This window comes from Triturus cristatus, chromosome 1_2 (genome assembly GCF_964204655.1).
Source record: "Triturus cristatus chromosome 1_2, aTriCri1.1, whole genome shotgun sequence".
Classification (NCBI taxonomy): domain Eukaryota; kingdom Metazoa; phylum Chordata; class Amphibia; order Caudata; family Salamandridae; genus Triturus; species Triturus cristatus.
Window position 1 is genome coordinate 509,838,904 of NC_140580.1, and position 24,502 is coordinate 509,863,405.

General features: G+C 44.8%; 1 protein-coding gene across 2 annotated transcripts in view; it reads right to left on the minus strand.

Annotated features, from left to right (window-relative positions):
* The window catches only part of DOCK1 (dedicator of cytokinesis 1), a 1,163,810-nt gene that overhangs the window by 903,820 nt on the left and 235,488 nt on the right, over positions 1-24,502 (minus strand). For both annotated transcript variants that reach the window (XM_085606236.1, XM_085606235.1), the window contains exons 21-22: positions 11,183-11,283; positions 2,541-2,675 (exon numbers count right to left, since the gene is read on the minus strand). In XM_085606236.1, coding sequence (XP_085462362.1) covers positions 2,541-2,675; positions 11,183-11,283 — 236 coding nt within the window. The remainder of the gene's footprint in view (positions 1-2,540; positions 2,676-11,182; positions 11,284-24,502) is intronic.

The window sequence follows — 24,502 nt, forward strand, 5'->3', positions numbered from 1 at the left end:
AAACTGATACATTTACACAAAACAGAGCATTTTGGATAAAATACATTTCAGATCCTTGGCAGGCTGCAGATGAAAGAGGCACTCGCTAGAGAGTGTATCATGGCCCTGTATCACACGACGTGTGTCTGGGCGCATGACTGGATTTCTAAATTATGTTTTACAACTGGTAAATGTACTGTTTTACGGTAACAATCTTAACATATGCATTACACCTAACAGGGATAATATTGTGAGCTTTAATGAGTTCTGTCAGAAATGCTGAACTATGAAAAGAATATCACCGTCTTAAATCTCACCGTCAAGCTCTTGCAAACTTCAGTTTCTAGGAGAAACCCATTACACACGTCGTATGAGCTGAGAAGGAACAGCTGTTTACCAATTATCACGTTCATATTCTTTCAATATAAATCAGATTTTTCTCTAAAGAAATTAACATACCCCAAGGCATTCTCAGTATATGGCAGAACATGCCAAGCAACCAATGAATCTTAATTATGCACAGCGCATGTTTCCTTTAAGATGCGGGGCTGCAAACCTGGGGTGCAGCCTTCAGCTTTTCCTCAACTTGCAAGTAAGGGTTACCTATATGGTGCCTTTGCAAAGTCTGTTTTGCCTTTACTGAGCCAGTGGGTCTCCGACTGCCTGGGTGCCACACCACCAATTTCAGCACAGTTTCCATCAGCAGGCATCACCCTTGTGGAAATAGATTGTGGAGATGGAAGGAACTATCACATTTTCTCTCTTTTTTCTACTTTCCTGGTACATCATACTATAGAAAAAAAGAGGTTCCATACATTTAAACTCATTTTGTGGGATAGTGCTACATTTTGCCAACACCCATATGTATTCTCTATGATTTTAGTATGGCACAATTGGCTACTGCAACAGCCAATACAAGCCATTAAAGACTCGTTCAAACGTTAATGGCATGTGCTGAGGGCCTATAACATTGGAGTGGGACTTTAATGGCCTGACCATAAATGTGATGAAACACTATTCTTTTTTTTTTTTATTATTATATTCTGAAAGTATCAAAAATACCCTCCTCTCAGAAGCCTTCATCTCGCTCTGCTATTACACCTCCGTTTGTTCATTGTTGAGTTAGTGGCACAGCTGTACGTGCCCAACACCAATTGAAGTGAAGGCCAACAGAAGGTGTGAAAGAAGAGAAGACAAATTGTCTGTACCCCTTGACTGTCCCTTTGCTGCATCAAAATTATTGCATGTGGTTTGGCCAAGCAGAGTGAAAGACATAATGCTGGGAGATTTAGCCTTCCCTCTTCCAGATGTTTTGTGATATTGTGAACCACCAGAGGAGGAAAGGTTGAAGCCTTGCTGTTTTACCTTAACTTCAGACACTTCTTTGCTTATTTCCCCACATTTTGAGGAGCCCGAGAAGAAGGAGAGTTATAGGATTTAGATCCGAGCATTGAAACGTTGATAGCAGTAGGCATATTTTAGGGATTACAGAATCCCAGGCATACCACCATCCTCAAGAGAGCTTTCTACAATTGCAGTGTTCTAATATATATGGGATAAAGTACCCCCACCATACATTAGGAGGACACTGCAAGTCACTGAGGACTGTGGTAACCATATAAAGGAACGTGGCCGAAGGCAATCTGGAATTACTTCAATTAAAATCCATATTAAAATCAAGAAAATCATGTTAGTCTACAATTTCTTCGCAGCATGAAACAGAGATTTGTGCATGATTTTGTTTATAGCAATACTCCCCAGGCCTTTAATGAACATAAGACTAAATATACTAAGATTGACTCTATCATATTTGACTATGGATCAGTACTATCAATGGTGGATTTCACACAAACTAATTAAGAATATGGATGGTCACATGTTGTTTGAAGCCAATCAAAGGTTTTTATAATTACTAAGCAAAACCAAAGGGGATGATGGACGGAGTGTTGAACATTGCAAGCACTCACCCCCAGTCAACTGATCTGGGTTTAATCTATCATCATTCTTTAGCTCACTCCGCCACCCCAGTTCAGACATGGCCATATGCAAATCAGTCTGACCCTGTGTCTCATGGGAATAGCCCAGCCCGAACTGCCAAGCCTTGTCTTCCCTGGACCGGAAACAAGCATCCTGGGACCGGTTTCTGGCTAATCAGCCGTCATCAGCCAGACTAGCTTGAATACAGTGGCAAAGTGACCAAGGGACCCACGTCTGGGCATATCCTGCCACCCCCAGTCAACTGATCTGGGTTTAATCCATCATCATTCTTTAGCTCACAATTTATAATTACTGCTCTTTGTAATATTAATTCAATGAAAAATGTTTTATTCTACAAATCCATACAGAAATTGACCTTTATTGAGAGAAAACTACACTCTAAATATTAGTAACATGCATAAATATAGTTGCATTGTCGAGGTAAAACCATTAAGGCTGTTTCATACATCACAAATTACTTTTTCTATTACAACAAAATACTTTAACCATTCATAAAAGTTTGAGGGAAACAAAATCAGATAAATAATTTGAAACACATAACATGACAATCTTCAGCTACTTACTGTATAAAAAGGATCCTAGACCTCACAATGAACTTGAAGATATACTCCAGAGCTTTCATAGCTTTGAAAATTTGGTCCGTCATACCAGGTTTCTCAGAACTATCCACATAGTTTCTCAACACTTTGGTCAGTTTTCTAGTGAAAGAAAATAAGTTCACATGCAAAGATATCCCATTAATATTTGACATGTCTGCAAAACTAGCAATCCATTAATTTTTCTCTAGCATTCTGCCGTGAACAAGTCGTCTGTCAAAGGTTTTGAACACATAGTTGCTGTGCTTATATTGTTCAAAATGACAACTTAGCATTGCATGGTCGGTACATGGTATTGCCATTCTGCTTAGCAATCAGAGCTTTACAATTTCCAAAAGTTAAATGCAGAAATCCGAAAATGTCTCCAATCAACCTTTCTACATGTGTACAGCATAAATAATGATCCTGATTTGAATTGAAAGCACAAATTCCTGTTTTAGTGTATGTGAAATTTAGCATAACAGTGAAAGTGGAGATAGACTTGTACATTGTGTCAATGGTTGCAAGAGGACTAATAGGATGCTTTGTATATCAAGATAGAAAGGCCAAAGGAAGCATTACCCATCTTCAAGGGGCAACTACTGTGTCTAGGACCTAGGCTACAAAAGGAGGCATAAAAATGGGCCAGCTACTTGTGTCTGGGGACATGATGCTGCTAGGGTCCCTTAACTACCTTTAATGTGTATTAGTTGTAGATTATAATGTCCTTAAAACTCACTAGTAAGTGTGCTCTTTTTTTCTACAAGAAGCTCTTTAGCAATTGTTTTCTTTTCTCCTCCTAAACACAATGAGCACAATATGGACCTTGAAGGATACCAGGGGATAACAATCAGTTCAAATAACATGCCCTGGGACCTCAGGGTACCAATCCCCTGGAGATAAAGGAGAAGAAAAAAATTTGGAAAAAAACAAGAACATGATACACGTCTCACATACAGAAAAGTTACCCACGGAGATTGCCCACGGACCAGAACCAACCCAGTCCCCAAACAGGTCAAAGGGTGAAGCATCCATATACAATGACTGAGTAGGGCTCCTATAGTGGGTCAATTTAACAGAGAGAGAAGCATAAACATGGCAACAAGTCCAAACGCGGGAAAAAAACTGCTAGTGTCTGTGAAATGGGGATCGCCAATTGGCGTTCCGCAAGACAGTGCCATAACATGTGTGTTACAGCCATCGATGGAAAGGAGGTGCAGGGGAACCGACAACCAACCCGCGAGGGGGTGTCTAGAGGTAATAAAAAAAAAAAGAATTTCCCCCAAGTGTCCCAACAGCGAGCGCGTGTAATAAGCAGCAGGAATAAGGAGCCAACCGCCATGTCCAAGGCCGAGGAATTAGCTGGATAAAGCGAACTTGCCACCAGGGGACCCTCAACAAGCCAAAGAGCACCAGTAAGTTACCATCAAGTCTCAAGGTGGTCTCTCGTCTTACTGAACCGTCAACTGTCAAGATACATTTCTCAAGTGGCCAGCAAAGGCGCCACTCCACTTTGCTGGGGAGGAAACACCATTCTGTCGTCTCAGCAGATGCTCATTTGAAAGGTCCTTCAACTAGAGTGTTAGAGAAGGCGCCACTGCGGACTTCCAGGCCATGGATCTACGGCTCTTCAGGAGGATGAACGCTAAGTCGACGAACCTGACAGCGTATTTCTTCCTACACGTACGAGCGGTCAGACACAGTAGTCAATGGTGAGGATCGAACTGTAAGGGACAGCCCATGATGTCAGAGAGAACCTGGATGGCCTCCCTCCAATAGCGATCAATCTACGGGCAGGCCCAAACCATATGGATAAAAGTCGGCCTCTAAGCAGGGGCACCGGGTGTGTTTTAGCGTTATACCCAGACGATGCATTAAAGTCACAAAGGGGTCAGATATGTCTGATGGGCATAATTTAACTGAGCATATTTCAGACAGGAATTCCTGGAAACACCCCATACCTGCTCCAACACATGGGACCATTGTCAATCTAGAAGGCCCGGACCAAGAGATCGAGGCCACTTATCCCTCAAAGCATGGAGAGTCAGGATGCAGGGTTCCAACAACACACTGTATAGCAGTGTTACTACGCGACTACCCGTACCGTGCTCCAACAATATCTGCAACGCCCGAGATGTGACAGGTTCAATATATTCCACTTCCACACAACGCTGATGGCATCCACCAGAGCATTATATGCCAAAAACTTGCCCTCATGAATGTTGTTGCGCTTCCTGAGGTCCGGAAAGGACAGCATTAGTTGATGTTCATAGAGAGCCCCCAATGTAAGAACACCCACCTCCAGCCAAGTGCCAATGTTATGAGTGTTCGCAATCTCATGAAACACCGGGAGCACCCACAGAGGCAGAATGGGTGGAAATGGCACTGGGTCGCACCTTAGGGTCCCATTTTTGTTCCAACAATGCTTAACCACTCTGGCAAGATATCTCATCCTTAGGGCACCGTGCCGGAGGCAGTCCAGGATGCCCTATCCGTGTAAGTCCTAGACAATGAAAGCCCACTCTGGAGTGGCGATCGTTGCCAGCCACCACTTTGGCCACGGTAGGTGCGCAGCAGCATATTACAGCTCATAGTGCGGTGCTCCCAAGCCCCCCTTCGCCAATGGGATGAACAACTTGTGTAACACCACTCTTTTCTTCCCAGTACCCCAACTCAAGTCACAGAGGAGTGTATTCCGTTCCCAAAAAAAGGTGCTGGCTTAGAAGGACATGCAAGGCTGAGAAATGACAAAGCATCCAGGGTAATACCAACATTTTTGTAATTGAGAACCTGCTCATTGGGAAGAGCGGCATGGAGTTCCAGAATGTCAGGGAATGGCACACACCTGACAAAGCCCTGTCCAGATTGCCATCAATCTGATCCTGCTCCATATGGTAAACATTCACTCAGAGGTAACCGAAGGTGTCATACTGCCAGGGCAGACCTGAATGGCGTGGATCCTCCTTCTGCGACACAGGGAGTCTGTGTAAGGGGAAAAAACAGGTCTTGTCCAGTTTAACCTCAAGCCACAGCCCCACCATAAGCATCTAGCGCCTTCATCACCTAGATGAGTCCTTACAGGAATACCTAAAATATATTAATGCATCGTCCATATAAAGCTAGATCACCTTTCAGGAGACACCGCTCTGTATGCCCCATTGCGGGCACCAATCACGACAGACCCATTTCAGAGCAGGTCAAGGGCCAAAGTGAATATGAGAGGGGAGAATGTACATCCCTGCTTGTTGCCCCTGCACACCTGATATGGCACCAAGATTTCCCTGCCGATGCGCACCCTAGTGATTGGCTCTGTGTACAGGAGGTTGACCCACTGCAATATCTCCGGATCTAAACCCATGCGTTGGAGCACTCCTTGAAGATACGGCCAGCCCAGAGTGTCAAAGGCCTTCTCAATATCTAACAAAAGTGCCTCACCTGGAGGCGCTCAGAAGGATGTTCATCCATGAGGCGAAACAGACAACAGAGATTGAGGAACTTGTTCCTCCTGGGAATGAATCCATTCTGGCCTGGATCGCCCAATCTAACAACATACAGCAACAGCAGAATACCTTCCCAAGAACCTTACAATCCATATTGAGCATGGAGAGCAGCTGATAGGAGCGTACCTCCAACAGGTCTACATTTGGCTTGAGAAGGACCACAATCAAGGGCTCTCTCAAAGACTGGGGAAGGTCGTCACTTGCCTTAGCCGACTGAACAGCTGCAGGAGCTTCAGAGTGAGCGTAGCCTGATATGCCACAAAAAACTCTACTGGGAGCCCATCTGTCCCCGGAATGTTATTATCTGCCATCTGGTCCAATGCCAGGCGAACCTCAGCCAGCGTCAACAGCTCATCTAGGGCACGGTGTTGGAGAGGGTCCAGGAAGGGGATTGGCAAACTGTCAAGCTATGCTGATCAATGGGCTTCCCAACCCCAACATCCTCCTGATAAAGGGAGGGCGCTATGTTAATTTAAAAAGCCGCTTTGATGTCTGAATGTGCAGTGAGAATGTCGCTTGCTGGAAAGCTAATGGCGGTCAGTTGGGGCCTGTAACCTCCAAACGCAACAGCCACGCCAGGACACGCCCTTCTTTGTAACCTTCTGCCTGCTGTTTGGCAACATAGTCTGCATAGTCCAGCCTCCCCAGTCTGTCTACCAAAGACCTATATGCTGCCCGAAGGGAAGTATGTTCATCCAACTGACCCCCCATTCCCTGCCTGATCTCTGGCGCATAGATAGTAGCCTCCACGGCCATCAACTTCTGGTGCAGGGTCACTTTCATACCATATTAATACAGAGGCCCTCTGTGGGTTGCAGTACCCTCATTAAATTCAGTACGTTGAGAACTTGTGTCCCATGGCGTCACAAAACACATTATCCCTTAGTGCCTGAGTTGGTAGTCTTCAAGTGGGGATAAGGGTCCGTTGTTTAACCCAGTGCAATGCCACCAAGAGTCTATTGTGGTCCAACAACGTTCAGTACGACTATTGAGCAGAACTGTCCATTGTGGGATTACAAAGTAAGAGATCAATTCTCGTATGGAGCTGGTGGACCTGGGAGAAGCGAGAATATTCCTGCGCGAGATGATTCAGGGAGGGTAAACATTGTTTACCACGAATACTTTCACCCGCAAGGAATTACATCGCGGTTGCTACTATGACTGCGTTGTAACAACGCATACCATTACTCCGCAAGTCGGAACAACGACTTGCAGAGGGGGCAGAAGGTGTTGGATTTAAAATCCAACACCTTCCCTACTGTTGCACAGACTGGAGTTAGAATAGTAAATTATACTATTCCAACATCCAGCCCCCCCCTGCAAGTCGTTACGACTTGTGGGGTAATGGTAGGTGTTGTTACAACGCGGTCATTGTAACAACTGCGTTGTAATTCCCTGCGGGGAAAAAGAATGCAGAGAAACGAGGTATATTCTTCAGGGAGTGCCAAACGTCTCAGAGCTGACTATGTGTCAACCAATCTGCAAAGATGTGCACGGTCGCGGGTGTCTGCGTGCCGCAGAGCGGAGGATTGGCCGTATACATGCATGTAAGTGTTGTGCACACAATTGAAAACCCCACCCCAAATGCTCGGTGCGTGAAGATCCTGGAACATCGACAGTGAGAGGGTATCCAGAAAGTGGGACTGACCAGAGCTGGGTGCATAAAGAGCTACAAGAGCAAGACCAAAAACAAGCTACAAAACAAAGTAAAACCAAAAATGTCCACCAAGGTTGGGAAATGGGATATCCAGCAGTAACTAGATTGTGAGGGCCTGGCCCCCTATACCAGACTCGTGTGAGACCCCATTCACGGCAGACAAATATAAAAAAGCCACAACAAAGGATATAGGCACCCCAATTAAAATCAATAGGACCTCAATCATCGGTGTGAGGGCTGGGGCAGCCCGCAGTTCAGGTGGAATGTCAACCAAGGCGTGCGTTTGATTCCCCTTCAGTGAGGACACAGACCTAGTGGGTGAGTCCATGGTATGGCTATGTAGAGATTCCAGTTCAGCAATCTCTAGAGCCCACTGCCTTGCAGCATGCTCCTCCGTTGGTCTGCCCCTGGGTGAGCCATTTTGCTGTTGACAGGGCCACCACTGGCATCACCACCAAAACTCATCATGTTTCGTGGTGGTGGCGGGAATTCCTTAGACTCCAACCACGCGCAGGCCGTAGCTGGGGACGCAAAGAAATGGATAGTTCCAGAATCCATGACTTGCAGCTTGGTCAGGAACATCAGGAAGTAACGCAGGTCCATCTGTCGAAGCTGTCGCTTGACGGGCATGAAGGATCCTTGCTGGGACTGCTCATTGGCCATATAGTCCAGGTAGATATTCACTGAGCTCTTCTCCACCTGCCAGGGGCCCTTTGTGCACGCAACCTGCAGGATATGGTTGTCATCCCGATAACTGAAGAGTCGCACCACCATCGGCCAAAGTGAGGCCCCCGGGAGAGGCGGCCTACCGGGGACCCTGTGGGCCCACTTTACAGAGACGAAAGTGCATCTCCACCCATCAAGCATCATATTAGGCAGCCAGTCCTCAAGAAAAATGTCCATATTGGGGCCCTCTTCTCCCTCAGGGAGCCCCACTACGTGGAGATTGTTGTGCCTTGAGCGACACTGCATCATTCACCTGGCTGTGCAACAGAGTTAACTATGTCTGGAGTGCCTCAGTTGAGATTGCATGTCCACCCATGAGGTGAGCAGGCCAGCTAACGCAGATTCCTTGAATTCAAACTTCTCTCCCAACTTTGCCTGGTCGGCCCTAAGCAAACTCATTTAAATTCTCAAGACATCCAGCTTTGGGTCCAAGGTAGCACTGACATCTCTATTGGTCCCAGAAGCTCATCAAACCTGTTCGCAGAAGATGGCCCACCAGCTGACCAATCAGCAACTGTAGCCCCTGGTGTCGTGGCATCTGGGGGGTGGGGTGGGGGGGGGGGGGGGACTCCATACCCCCACCTTCCAGGCACCGGCTGCAGAATGGTCAAGATGGCTTCTACAGGGGATTGCTCACGATCACCGCTGGAGCCCGATCCACGTTGTTGCCTAGACCTCCAGGGTGACCCTGCAGCAATAAAATGGAGGGTCGCCAGTCTCCAGGATGATGTTGGGAGGGCGAGTCTCATGGAGCTCTTTACCACGTGTCCGTCCCATCTGACATCTTAGCCACACACCCCCAACAAGGTTGCTCTTAGTATGGTTTTATTTATTTTTAAAGAAAGAGCCTGTTCCTGCCATAGATCTCAGCTTATTAATTAGGAATACATTTGTTTCAGAGCTTTATAAAGGACTCCAGATGACTTAGGCCACTTCAGAGCACTAGAACAGAAATACAATGATTGTTTTGACAAAGCATAACTTACAACTGAATGTGTAAGATGCACATATATCTGACGTTCTTCAGTCGCTCTCATGAAAATGAAAGGCTTAATTGAAAATCAGTTTGAAAAATTGGTTTCCAGGAGGTTTCTCAACTGAAGGTAACAGTCTTCCATTCGGGTGGCTGAGGCTTTTCAAAAGCAAAGTGTGGGATGCAGGACCCATCAATCTTCCCCTATACTTTGGTCTCTTGAAGGAACAAATGACAGGAGAAGAAATGCAAGGGTACATGGCGTTTACCCCAATATTGTTGTTTGTATAATGCACAATGCTTGGAAATTGGTCCAGAACTCAGCTGCGACCTAACGGAGAGAAGTCTGGGCTGGTTTAATTTGGTGCAGTTCCAGTAAGTGCAGATTATTCTCTAGTTGCCAAATTTTGCATCCATTGCAGTCTGGAATGAGTGTTTTAAGGAGACGAGTGCAAACTATATTACAGTAGCCCAGATAGGTTTGTATCAATGTATGTGCGTGTGTATGTATGAGTGTTTGCATGCATATTTGTGTGTGCATGCAAGTACGCGTGTGTGAGAATGCAAGTCTTTAAACCCTGTATGGAGAGGGATGATTTTCAGTAGGAGAGGGAGTAGGAGAGAGAAATTAGTTACTTTGACAATTGCCTTAATTTGTGGAATGAAGTTTAGGTTCCAGCCAAAAATGATCCCCAGGATCCTGACTTGCAGGGATGAGGTGAGCAGGGGGCCCATGTTAGTGGTGCAGTTGAGAGGACATGATGCTGAGCCTTCACCTCCAATGATTAGGACTTTCACCTATTATTCATTGAAGCAAATGTAGTTTCCAATCATCCAAATGCAGAGATGGTCTAGGCATATTACAATGTTAGTATGCTTCTCCAATATGTTCATTAAATTAAAGTGTAGCTGGATTTCACTTGCATATACTGGGGGTCTTGGTCATCTAGTGGTTCAACCAAGGAAATCATTTAAATAGTGAAGATGAAATGAAGAGCCTTGTAAGGCTCTTTAGTACACTTTACAAGACGATGAGACAGAAAATGCAATCTATATTTGTTGGCTCTGGTTACGAAGTTTGAATCTAATCCACTGATGGACCTTCACAAAACCAAGTGCTTAATTTGAGTCAGTGGTTGCTGGTAGGGGCAGTGGTTGCTGGTGGGGGCCACTGGCACTCATTTATGGGGATCAGCACTTATTTAGCCACATCAGATATTTATTGAGTGCAGGACAGGGATAAACATAGATCGGAAAGACGGAGGAAGTGATAGATGGCAAAACCGTCACAAAGGGAGAAGCCAGAAAAAAAGAGATAAATGGGCGGGGAGTGTCTAGCACTGACATAAAGAGGCATGATGTGGATTTAAGACTTTCAAGTCTTGGTATTCAGCGCCCCAATGTTTAATGGCACTTGCCCCAGGCACTCTTTCTTTCACAAATTAAGCAGTGACAAAACATTGTTTTATTTTTTTAGCCTTAGCAGCAGGGAGGTGTTGCAGGCTGCATATTGAGCAACCTTGGAGGAAAGCAATATCAGAGCTGCTTGTACACCTCGCCAACAGTAATGACGACCTCTGCGGCAGTCATCTGCAATACATTTCAGGTGTTGCACAGTGTCTTAGATTTAGGAGAGCAGATTTTCATATAGCTGCTCATGACTGAACAAGCAGATTTAAAATAATTGTTTAGCAAACCAAATGTTTTCAAGGTATAAACAATACAATGGCAAAAAAGCAAAGAACTAGAAAACATAACTCTAAAATACACTTACGTGTAGGCTAAAGTAGCACTGAAGTGTTTTTTGATGTAGGTCTCCAAAACAGGATTAAAATGTTGAAACTTCCTATCAGCAATCAGTCCAATGATAAATACCTACAAAAGAAGGATTACAGAGATCAATAATTGTGTGAAACGTCTATAATTACATTGCAAATTGCACTTGCATTTTTGGTTCCTTTTTTGTTCAGTAAAATATTTCAAATTCAATAGCAACAACAAATGCTAACAGTCAAACCCAAGATGCTGACCATAATAATTTTCACTTATGTGCCTATTCGTCTATATGATGTACAGGTTTACTTTGCTCATTTACTCAAGGCCTAAAGATTCATTAAACCATGCAGTGGTCTTCCAACCTCTGAAAGTTGAATGTGAGCAATGATGTTCAAGCAGGGTTGTACTTGCTTTTGCTTGCCAAGAGTTAAGTTTCCATCCTTGCACTGTTTAAAAGATTTGCAACTTTCTTTGGATGGCACAAAACTCTTCACACCTGAAAGTACAGGCCCTTTTTAACTACACACTCAACAAGGGCGTCACCGCTTTCATAAGATGGGTGTAGCACAATATACAAGCCTATTAGACACCAGGGATTTAAATATTATATCGAGTGGGGGCAGCCCATTAAGGCACCAGGTATAATGGGCCCAACCGACTCTCTTCTCTCCTTTCCTGGAGGCAGATTTGGGGATTATCTGGAAGGACGAACAGCCCAAAAAGACCAGGGATAATTTATTTATTAAATAAAAATGTGTTGGGGAGGCCAACCCAGGTATCGGATATTACCCTCATGCCTAATGGACAAACATCTGTGTTTCCCCGCCCCCTCCCCGGGACCTACAGCATCACCATCAACATGGAAAGCACAGGAAATTTGTATTTCTTTGCACACAGTTTTGTCATATGCGCCAGTAGAGAGGGGATAAATCCTAATTTCCTATCACCTTCCATGGTAAATGGCAGCCCTATTTGAGCTCGGGGTACTTTAGCAATCATGAAGGCCTTCCAACTATGCGTGTTTCCCACCCAGAACTCCCTGCTATCTTCAAGTATAGGCTCAGAAAACGTGTCACACGTTTAAGTGACTAGAAATTCGGGCACTTTCAGCCAATGCCCAACATCTGACTAAGCTGTGTTCCCACACTTCTTCTGTCCACATTGACTTTGCATGGTCCAAGTTTTGACCAGCTCCTCTTGTGGTCAATAAGCAGAGCAGCACAAGTGGGATACTGTTTTCATCTGAGAGAAATAAGGAAACACTAGGTGGTAGAAATTTTGTCCACAAAAATTCTGGAACTTTCCTTCACAGTAGGATGCAAAAGTGTGATTTTAGCAAAAGTATGACATTTGCAGAGCATTTGAGGGTAGGAAAACACAGGATACATGCAAGGCACACTACCCTCACCATAGACATCACTTGGTTACAGAAATATCTGAAATTGGTAGGTTTCCCTGGGTGGTCACTGAGACCGGGCCAAAATTCTACAGCTACCCATATCCCCAAAATGGGTACATTTTCAAGGCAAAATCTTGAGGTCTCCATGTATTTTTAGGGCCTTTCCTGTCAATCAATCAATCAGCGTTTGTTAATCGCGACTACTCACATGTGAGGCGGTACAAAAGGGGGTGGTGATGGACGGAGCATCAGAACTAATCAAACACTCACACCCAGTCAACAGATCTGGGTTTGATCAATCACCGTTCTTTAGCCCACTCTGCCACCCCAGTTCAGACATGGCCATATGCAAATCAGTCTGACCCTGTGCCTCATGGGAACAGTCCAGCCCGAACTGCCAAACCATGCCTTCCCTGGACCGGAAACAAGCTTCCTAGGACCGGTTTCTGGAATTTCAGCCGTCTTCAGCCAGGCTTGCTTGAATCCAGTGGCAAAGTGAGCAAGGGACTCACGTCTGAGCATACCTTGCCAACTTATGGCGAACAAAGAGGTACAAAAGGGGGTGGTGATGGAAGGAGCATCAGAACTAATCAAACACTCACACCCAGTCAACAGATCTGGGTTTGATCCATCACCGTTCTTTAGCCCACTCTGCCACCCCAGTTCAGACATGGCCATATGCAAATCAGTCTGACTCTGTGCCTCATGGGAACAGTCCAGCCCAAACTGCCGACTGGGTGTGAGTGTTTGATTAGTTCGAACTGGTGTGGCAGAGTGGGCTAAAGAACGGTGATGGATCAAACCTGGATCTGTTGACTGGGTGTGGGTGTTTGATTGGTTCTGATGCTCCGTCCATCACCACCCCCTTTTGTACCGCTTTGTTCGGCATAAGTTGGCAGGGTATGCTCAGACGTGAGTCCCTTGCTCACTTTGCCACTGGATTCAAGCAAGCCTGGCTGAAGACGGCTGAAATGCCAGAAACCGGTCCTAGGAAGCTTGTTTCCGGTCCAGGGAAGGCATGGCTTGGCAGTTCGGGCTGGACTGTTCCCATGAGGCACAGAGTCAGACTGATTTGCATATGGCCATGTCTGAACTGGGGTGGCAGAGTGGGCTAAAGAACGGTGATGGATCAAACCCGGATCTGTTGACTGGGTGTGAGTGTTTGATTGGTTCTGATGCTCCGTCCATCACCACCCCCTTTTGTACCGCTTTGTTCGCCATAAGTTGGCAGGGTATGCTCAGACGTGAGTCCCTTGCTCACTTTGCCACTGGATTCAAGCAAGCCTGGCTGAAGATGGCTGAAATGCCAGAAACCGGTCCTAGGAAGCTTGTTGCCGGTCCAGGGAAGGCATGGCTTGGCAGTTCGGGCTGGACTGTTTCCATGAGGCACAGGGTCAGACTGATTTGCATATGGCCATGTCTGAACTGGGCTGGCAGAGTGGGCTAAAGAACGGTGATGGATCAAACCTGGATCTGTTGACTGGGTGTGAGTGTTTGATTGGTTCTGATGCTCCGTCCATCACCACCCCCTTTTGTACTCGCATGTGAGGGTCTCAAGGCAAGGGGGGATGAAGGTCCTGATAGGTGCTGGGATTGAGTCAAAGAGCCAGGTCTTGAGATCCTTCCTGAATTGGGTAAGCGACGGGGAAAGCCTGAGGTGGAGAGGCAGGGTGTTCAGGTTTTGGCAGCGAGGTAGGAGAAGGACCTTCCTCCTGTCCTGGTCTTGTGGATCTGAGAGACGGTGGCAAGGGCGGAGGTGTCAGGTGGGTACGAGGAAAGAGCAGCGGTGGTTCAAGTATGCTGGACCATCCATCGTGGAGGGCTTCGTAGGCGTGTTTGAGGAGCTTGAATGGGACTCTTTTGTTGACAGGGAGCCAGTGGAGTTCTCGCAGGTGTTCAGAGATGTGGCTGCAAAGAGGGATGTGGAGGACCAGTCTGGCTGCATAGTTCTGAATGCGTTGTAGTTTCCTGAGGAGTTTCTGGGTGATGCCTGCATAGAGTGTGTTGCTGTAGTCGAGTCTGCTGCTGATGAGTGTGTGGGTGACCATCTTTCTGGACTCAGTGGGGATCCATCTGAAGGTCTTTCAAAGCAGGTGAAGAGTGTGGAAGCATGATGAGGGGACAGCGTTGATCTGGCAGTTCATTGTGAGTGAGAAGTCCAGTATGATGCAGACGTTTTTTGTGTGGTCCATGGGTGTGAGGGGGGTTCCTAGCGTTGCAGGCCACCAGGAGTATTCCCAGGCAGAGGTGTTGGGCCCGAGGATAAGGACTTCGGTCTGAGTTGAGCTTGAAGCAGCTGTTTCTCATCCAGGTAGCGACAGCCTTCATTCCATCGTGGAAGTTGTTTCTGGCGATTGGGGGCCCGTTAGTGAGTGAGAGGATCAGCTGGGTGTCATCGGCGTAGGAGATTATATTGAGTCCATGATTCTGGACTATGGCTGCGAGCGGAGCTATGTAGACATTGAAGAGGATGGGCCCAGGGAGGAGCCGTGGGGGACTCCGCAGCAGATCTTAATGGGTTTGAGGAAAGGTGGTAGTCTGACCCCTTGTGTTCTACCGGTTAAGAAGGATCGGATCCAGTCCAGTGCTTTGTCGTGGATGTCGGCATGTTGGAGTCTTATGCTTAGGGTGGGGTGGGAGATGGTGTCAAAGGTGACCGAGAGGTCCAGGAGGATGAGGGCTTCTGTTTCTTCCCGGTCGAGGAGGGTGTGGATGTCATCTGTGCCGGTGAGGAGGGCAGTCGCGGTCCTGTGGTTTCTTTGGAGTCCAGGACGTGGATGGCTTCGATGAACTTGTAGAGTTGGGCATTGATGGCCTTCTCGATGACCTTAGTTGGGAAGGGGAGCAGGGAGATGGAACTTAAATTCTTGCGTTTTGTTGGGTCGGCAGACAGTTTCTTCAGCAGGAGGGTGATCTTGGTGGGTTTCCAGTCATCGGGGAAAGTGGGGCTCTCGATGGAGCAGTTGATGGTGCAACGTAATGTGGGGGGATGGAGGTTGCAGCTCTGTGGAAGATGTGGTGTGGGCAGGGGTCTGAGGGTGATCCAGGGTGAATGCTCTTCATGGTCTTGAGAGTGTCATCTGTGGTGAGTGGTGTCGAGTAGAGCAGGATCTGTGGGGCGGTGGCAATGCGTGTGGTGGTGGCAGGAGTGGTGGGTGGGTCCTGGGTGTCGAAGCAGTCGTAGAGCTGCATGATATCGTAGTGGAAGTACGTGCTAAGTGTGTTGCAAAGGTCTTGGGGAGGGTGGAACTTCTGTGGTTTTGCTATTGGGTTTGGCGAACTCTTTGACAAGGGCGAAGAGTTCTTTGCTGTTGTGTGCATTGCCGTTGATTCTGTCTTGGAGGGCCATTTTCTTTGCAGTTTTGAGGAGGTGGTGGTGTGCGGTGAAAGTGACTTCGAAGTCTGCGTGGACTTCTGGGGTTTTGTTGTTCCTCCACTTCTTACCAAGCTGTCTACAGGTGTGTCTGGACTCGTGGAGGATGGCAGTGAACCAGCTGGCGCTCTTGGTGTGTTGCTTGCTGGATGCTTTCTTTAGGGGCACTAGCACGTCAAAGCAGTTGGAGATCCATCGCTGGAGATTGCGTGCTGCGGTGTTGGCATCTGTGGATGTGGCCGGTGAGGTTGTGCTGAGGGTGGCGCTGAGCTGTTCTTCAGTGACCATGTTCCAGTTATGGCAGGGAGGGTGGGTGGGTGCAGTGTTGTATGGTGGGTTTGGTGAAGGGAAAATGAATGCAGTGGTGGTTGATCCAGAGGAGTTCGGAGGGGTGGCTGTGGGTGAAGTTTTCACTGGCTGAGAAGATGGGGTTGAGTGTTTCCCGCAGCGTGGGTCAGGGAGGGGACTAGCTGCTTAAGTCTGTTGTTGGAAAGGTTCTCCAGAAGGGATGCAGTGTTCTGGTCATTGGGGTTGTCTAGGTGGAAGTTGAGGTCGGCGAGTAGGATGCAATCTGTAGATGTGAGAGCCTAGGGTGTGATGAAGTCGATGATGGTGACGGAGAAGGGTGGGCAGAGACCAAGCGGTCTGTAGACGAGGGTGCCACGGAGGGTGGTGTTGGGGTTGGTCTGGACCTGGAAGTGGAGATGTTCCATGGTTGTCGTTGGGTTGCCAGACTGGGTGGTCAGGTGGAGGGATTTCTTGTGGACGATGGTGATGCCTCCTCCTGTTCTGTCGGTGAGGGTTTTGAGGGTGATCGGACAGCTGTCGGAGATGGCGGGTGGTGGTGGCGAGCTCTGGGCTCGCACTGGTGTTTGTCCAGGTTTTCCATGAGGAAGGCGGTGTCGGGGGACACTGAGTCGATGAGGTCCCACACATCCGTGGCATTTGTGGATGGAGCACATGTGAAGGAGGATGCAGCTGAGCCGGTCAGGTGCGGTGTGGGTCGGCCAGGCTGTGGGAGGAGCTTGAGTGTGGAGGTGGGTGAGGGTGCACCTGCAGTTTGGGTGTCTTTCATCAATGGGAGGTGGTAGGCAGCATGGCGTCCTGTGTTGAAGGCAAGAAGGGTTCTGGTATGGTATTGGTGGGAGGTCAAAGATACAGGGTCCATGGCACTGGGTGCGGTCCAGGCATGGACAGGTACAGAGAGGGGTGCTCCGGTGTCGTGGACGCACACAGCGGCCGCCATTCAGTAGTTTGAGGGGAGGGCTAGACAGGTGGAAGGCGGGAAGCGGGAAAACACAATTCTGGAAGGGGGTGGACCGCGGGGGTTTAGCAGCAGCAGGCGCACGGTACAAAAGAGGATCCAAAAGTGAAAATAGAAAGCAAAAAGGTGAAAAAAAGAGAAAAAAGGTAAAAGAGTGCAAAGAAGGCAGAGGGGAAAAAGAGGCAGAAAGCACAAGGACAGAAGGCAGACCAGCAGCAGAGAAAAGATGCTTCCCCACTAGTCCACCAGGGATGAGGTGCAAGTGGAAGCCTACAGGTGGAAGGGGACCTCGAACACCAACCACCAAGGGTCAGTGGACCTGCAAGGGGCAGTACCTTCCAGGCGGCAGAGCTGTGCACTGAGGGAAGCAGTTCACTGAAAAGGTCAGTAAAACTGCTCCTTTCCTGGTGCAGCGGTGGCCATTAAGTAGTGTGAGGGGAGCGCTGGACAGCTGGGAGGCGGGAAGCAAGAAAACGTGGTGCTGGAAGGGGCAGGCCATGGGTTCAAGCAGTAGCTGTGGCACATGGTATCAGTGGAAGGTCAAAGATACAGGGTCCATGGCACTGGGTGCGGTCCAGGAACGGACGGGTTCAGAGAGGGGCGCTCCGGTGTCGTGGACGCACAGCGGCCGCCATTAAGTAGTGTGAGGGGAGGGCTGGACAGGCGGGAAGCGGGAAACACAATGCTGGAAGGGGGCTGGCCACGGGGGTTTAGCAGCAGCAGGCGCACGGCACAAAAGAGAATAAAAAAGGGAAAAAATAAAGCAAAAAGTGGGAAAAATAGAAAAAAGGTAAAGGAAAGTGCAAAGAAGGCAGATAGGAAAAAGAGCCACAATACACAAGGACAGAAGGCAGACAGACCAGCAGCAGAGCAAAGAAGTTCCCCACTAGCCCACCAGGAAAGACGTACAGGCGGGAGACTGCGGTTGGAGAATGGCCTCGAACACAAACCAGCAAGTCAGTGGACCTGCAAGGGACAGTAGCTACCAGGCGGCGGAGCTGTGCAGGGAGGGAAACAGTTCACTATCATGGGTGCTAGGCCTACCGTAAGTGGGATACTGTTTTTATCGGTAGAAGCATGGCATTGATGGAGCGGGTAGTACAAAATTGTGTATACCCCCCCATTTCTGCATGTTCATACTAATTAGAATAATCGATTAACTGTAATAATTTTAATGTGTTTTGAGTGGTACTTAACAAACCTTACTAATGTATGAATTACACGTGGGATTTGTATTTTGCATGGCTAAAATAATTTGTAAACTAATATACGAACGCATACTAATACTAGAGAAATAGAATATTACATGATATATGTTGCTTTTGTGACGAAATTGTAAGCTGCACCAGATGACATAATTGGCTGAATATAAACGCTTTAAATGTCGCCATTATGCTAGATAATTACACACACATAGGGGAATTAGTGAGGGTTAAACATTTTATCCGTTATTTCCATGTTTTAATTACTTTTTGTGTTTGTTTCGCTTAAGTTGACCGATTGGGCCTATGACAAAATGGCCGACTAACGTACACGACGAGACAGCTAACATTACACGAGGTTTCAGACCAAGTGCGCATGTCCCAGGCTCCTGAACAAGATAATCTACACAGCCTGTACCCAAATAAGGTCACGACTGGACTTTTGCCAAGAGCTTTAACAATGGACAATTTTTGACAACCGGATAGATCATGTCTGACGGAGTGACATCATAGACTTTGGGAAACCGAAACGGACGATCTTAACCAACCAATCAGAAGTGCCCAAAACTGACTTTCGTTACATTTTTTCATTATTTTCATTATAAAAAGATGGTAGAATAGTGAGTTGCGCGGACCTTTTCCTTTTTCCTGACGTTATGCTGACGGAGAGGACGGTAACACTGCAGGACAGCTGTTTCCCTGAATCTTTGACAGACTAAATTGCTGCCCATTTTCCTGATTAACTGAGGACTCTCAAACTGATGGGCATTGATTGATGTGTACACGCTTATGGTCCAGACCCAATCTTTGGGATTGTAGCGTGCTGCATGACGACTTGATTGACTTAGAGGACGACTGATAGCCAGATTAGGTAAATATGGTGTTCTATGGTTTGATTAACGTTTTATTAAAATTTGCATTAATTAGATAAACAATATCATTGATTAACAAGCAAATGTGTTGGGTTATTTATTGAGAAGGAATAGATTAAGATTTGAATATAAATGAAAGAGGATTAAAATCACATCTCCAACTCAACTAATTGATCCATTGGCTAAGTGGAAGGAATATCTCGAGGTTCAGGATTAAGATGTACTGGATTAAGGATATTTGGTGTATGTTTATGTAAATAAAATTCCTTTAGGTTATAAGGTATTCTTTTCACGTCAGTGTTTGGAACACTTATCTCTCCCGTAAGAACAGACCAATGAAGTGTGAGTGTTGGTGTTATGGGCCCCACCAATGAATGTATTGAATGAAAGCGTTAGTGTGATATTTGGTGTGTGACAAAGGGAGGATTTGAAATTCCACGCTGCATCAGCATCACATAATCCTGGCACATTTGTTATTATCAATTGAATTTGTCGCTCGATTTTTGGCTTCCATTAGTAAGCCAGTGTGCAAGAAAGAACACAATGCCTTCAGAATCACAATACTAAGGGCAACCACCAAATCCAGGTTTGTTCACATTACCACTCTTTCTAAATTCTGTATTTTTGGACCATTTAAAAAAGGCACAGGTTTCCTTTAGACCTATTTTTGTTAATTAGATTGTACCATATGAATTGATGCATGGATGGCATTCAATTAAATAAAATGCATAGACTGTAGACACCCTGGGTATCACGTGTTTTTGGACAACCAACAAACATTACACATCCTTGCAACTACCAGGGTTTGATGGATGTAATGGTATATTTATTTAGTAAATCAGCCATCAGGGTCAAAAATTCCTCCTTGCCAAAATCAAAAGTCCTATAAATGAAGTATTTAAGGAAAGAAAATTCACAAACTACCATTATATAAAACACATTCTTCAGACAAATAGAAATTGCATGCTAAAATCAAGATGAAAGGTTTTTGGGCAATTTCCACATGTGACAATTATAAGGGACAGTGAAAAATTGTATGTTAACATTGTATGTGCTTTCACAGAGGTTAAGAGAATCTTTCCTACTAGTAGTAATGTACAAGTCTGGATAAAGATGTACTATCTAATATTTCTTACAAATATAAAGGGCAAGAAACTAGGAACGGTCTTTCATCATAAATTGTGTCAGAGCTTGAATTAACAGACATACTTTTCAGCATAAAAGGTTTTTTTTTAGGATGAGGATTCCCAATCAGGTATAGATGCAATAAATGCACTGGAAATACTGCTTTGATCATAACCCTCAGCCTCAATGAGATTTATTGCAATGATATGCTAGGCCTTTGGAGGATCTTTGAATAGCATTAATATAATTGGCCTAATGCTTTCTACCAACCACAGAACTTTTTGTCTTCATATTACAATTAGGGTCTCTCCTAAGGGCTCTCAACTGAACTTCAATCAATACACTGGGTACACAGGCAAGCAGTGAGAGATGCATGGCCTTTTTACATTGAGATAGGTTTTAAAAATACTTATTTTCCAGGATAAAACTAGTTTTGCAGCAAACACATGGAATGTATTTCAGACTCAATTCTGCTATTGGAAAGTCTACAGTAGATTTGCACAGATTATATATTGTACACATGAAAGTTCACTAGGTGATACAACTACATTGCACAGTTTCACTCTTCATCCAATATCTTTCCAATGATGAAGACAATGCACCTCTTCCCATTTATTGATATATGTTACAAATAACATACGCCATAAAATAGAAACTTTATATTTTGAGCTCACCATAAATTTCTACTGTCAAACTACATGCTTAAAAAAGATACAACTTGTTCATGACTAAAGTACGATGGTGAATAACAAATGATTTCTTAATAGAGTAAGAAATGCCAGCCATTTGGAACTTACGCTTTTGACAGATTTCTAAAATTCTTAGATGCGGTCACCAGGAAGTACAGAATATATTGCATTAATCAATTTCAAAACTGACTACTACACACACCACACCTATGTGTTTCTGTGTAAGAAAATACTTAATAGCCCATATTTCTGACACTTGAAATAGGTTGTGATTAAGACAGACAAGCAATGCTAGCTTAGACTCCCACAAGCATTAAGGTACATGCTAAGATGTGTAACGTTTTGTGATGGGTGTAGATACTTTTCCACTGGGGACTTTAATTCTAGTGCTAAATATAAACAGTTTTCGTTCTGGAGTTTAGCTGCCGCTATGCTGTTCCATGTAGGTTTTAATGCTATCCATTCAAGAGGTTTGAAAGAATTAGCTTGTTTGGTTATATTTATGTAAACCTAAATCTTATCAGCAGTCAAATAAATCCTGGTTTGAAAACCTTTAGGCGGTAGGAATAACGAAGCAGCATACAAATTAAAACGAATGAGAGAGTGTCGTCCAACATTTATCTATGAGACTAGACATGTAAAATGCATAAAACCCCCACAGGGAACAAGTCAAAGAGTCCAAGTTATAAAGGATGCAGTTGTTGCCATTCAAAATCTAGAACAGCCACTTAAACGTAGGACAAAATAATTAACACTTTCCAGTTTACCACGCAGAGAAGCACAGAAATGAACCAACAGACATCAGACTAAGACAGGGCAATGGGGAATACAGACACATAGAAAGGGCAAGTGAAATTTAATTCTTAAAACTAAGCGGGAGTAAGCTGGAATTTAACAGTTTTGAAAACTCGAACACATCATTATGCATTTTTTTTGCAGCTATTGAAATGTTGCATTTTAGCGTCAAGAAACAGAAAGGTCACAATAAGTGTATATCGACAGGTTAGACCTGAAGAGTAAGAAATATTTTAATACCATATTGTCTAGGGATAAACACCACTGAAAGTACACATTTCTAATTTTTAAATCAAAGAAACACTTGCTGAGGAATCTGGAGAGAGAGATTTTTCATTATACATATGTTATATACACCATCCTGGTATAAACAGAAACTGATGAGAATATTGAATGATCAAGTGGGATAGCCTGCCTCTATGCTACTCAGCAAGTTTGGGAAGATGGCGAATTGCTTCAATTTGAGTTGACCAGGCAATGAGTCAAACGCGTCGGGTTTACACAGCTGGCTGTCAAACATTCCGAATAAACTAGACCTTAGAGAAAAAAAGCAGGTAAATTAGAGACTCACCCTTCAGGAAGATGCTGAAGACTGAATCCTTTAAGCAATCATTTAAGCAGTTATCTGAGTGAAAGTTAGATACAGGCTGAAAACCCCTAATATATTACAGACGGAGCAATCAGAAGTTCTGACCTAGTTTTAAATGTAAGCTGATTAAATAATTATTTTAGAGAAGTTCTAGTATTCTGTCAAGTTTGAGAAGACGAAACTTTTCAATTATTTGCAGGAGTTGCAATGCAAATTTATATTATATTTGTCTCAGTATCAAAAGGTAAAGCACATAAGGGCAATATATATTACATCATTGACACAGATTTGGAACCAAAACATGAACTGGAAATCAATGTATTTATTTTTAAAGGACTCCAAAATGTAAGTCAAAAGAACTGATGAGCGGGAAAAAAACCAATTCTTCATATCTTGGTTAAATCGGTACAATGTAAGTCATTGTTCCTTCGTTTACATACAGTTTCAAATGGTTTCTATGAAAAAAGTACACTTGAAAGGCAAAACTGCTAATCAATCGAACTTTTAAGAAAATTAGCTCACCTTTCTTCACCCATGAAAGGTTCCTTATTTGATTAAAGGCTCTTAGTTATTTTAGAGGAAGGAATGTTTTGAGTTTTACACATTGTGAACTCGGTCTATATTGATGACGATTAGAATATGGAAAAAATGGCAATAAAAATGTTGCAATACAAAATAAATATTGCGCCAACCAGGCAGCAATATAACATACAAAGGAAGAGATCTTCATAAAAAGTGGTGCATTCCACTCCAAGTGTGGTGCATGTACCATAGAATTCAAATTATTTTACAGCAGAAAAATGGGAACCATATCACCCCACTGTAGTGGTTACCCATCAATACAGCCAATATACTCTACATGATAAGTGGTGCAATATCTGTGACTAAATGTGCAACTAGGCTTTGATCAATGTGTAGTTGTTGGGTCATACATAAAGGTGTATTGTGCTACAGTGTGACGGAGGGCATGGTAAAAATCTACAGAAAGATAGAAACCGTGTTGTTCAGGGTAACGAGCACAGGCAATCTACTGTGGATAATGACTTGACTCTCTTGATGACTATCTATACACAACTACGATTTATTACGTGCAATCACTTGGCTGCAAATGATGCCTTAAAAATGAATAATTGTGTTAATATCATCAACATGTGCCCATTTGCAAAGAATGTGCAGTCTGAATTTGGTCATCAGGAACAAGTATTTACGTATATGCATTGTGTGGGGTGGAATATCTTTTGTAGTCCTTGGGCAGAGTTGGGTCTACAAAGCTCTTGCTCTGGACTCTAAAATTCAAGAGGTCAATATCAATGTATGAATATAACACCTCATCTCAACCTTCTATGAACTGAAAGGCTGTTCTTTATTTGACTTTATATTCAAGAGAGCAGAAAATCACAACATGCGTGTTGCTGAAAGGTTAATGGCATAGGTCTCTTCAGAGTTCACTGAATCATCACAACAGTAATTTAGAAACAGCTTCTTCAGAGTCTGATCAGTCTTTTCTCTTCTTAGTTGGATCGCTTGACATCTTCAGTTGGCTCAGATTTCAGACAGTCTCTGCTAGCTCTCCTGTCAGAATGATTGCTTCCCTCACAATTCCCTTACTCAGTGCATTCATTAGCTCGCATTCTGTGCAAGATGGCTCAAGGGATACCTTTCTGGAAATGTCACAGTCTAGGCCCATTCTCCAAGGTCCCATGCTTACGTCAATGCACTATAGTGTAAAATCTCAAAACAAGTGAGCATAGGAGGTGCCAGACTGTGAACACATTTAAGGACAATGCACACGAAGCAGAATTGAAGACAGAAAGAGAAAGATAGCCAAGAATGAGAAATCGGCTTGAGGAGATAGAATATTTGTAGGGCAAAGATTAAAGAGATACAGGAGAGAAGAATTAAAAGTTTAGTTCTCTGTGGCTCATCATAATAGTGTAAAAAAGCGACAGAATGTCATCACCCTCTGCTGATTGGGGTCCCAGTGACAACATTTAGAATGATCTAGGAAGG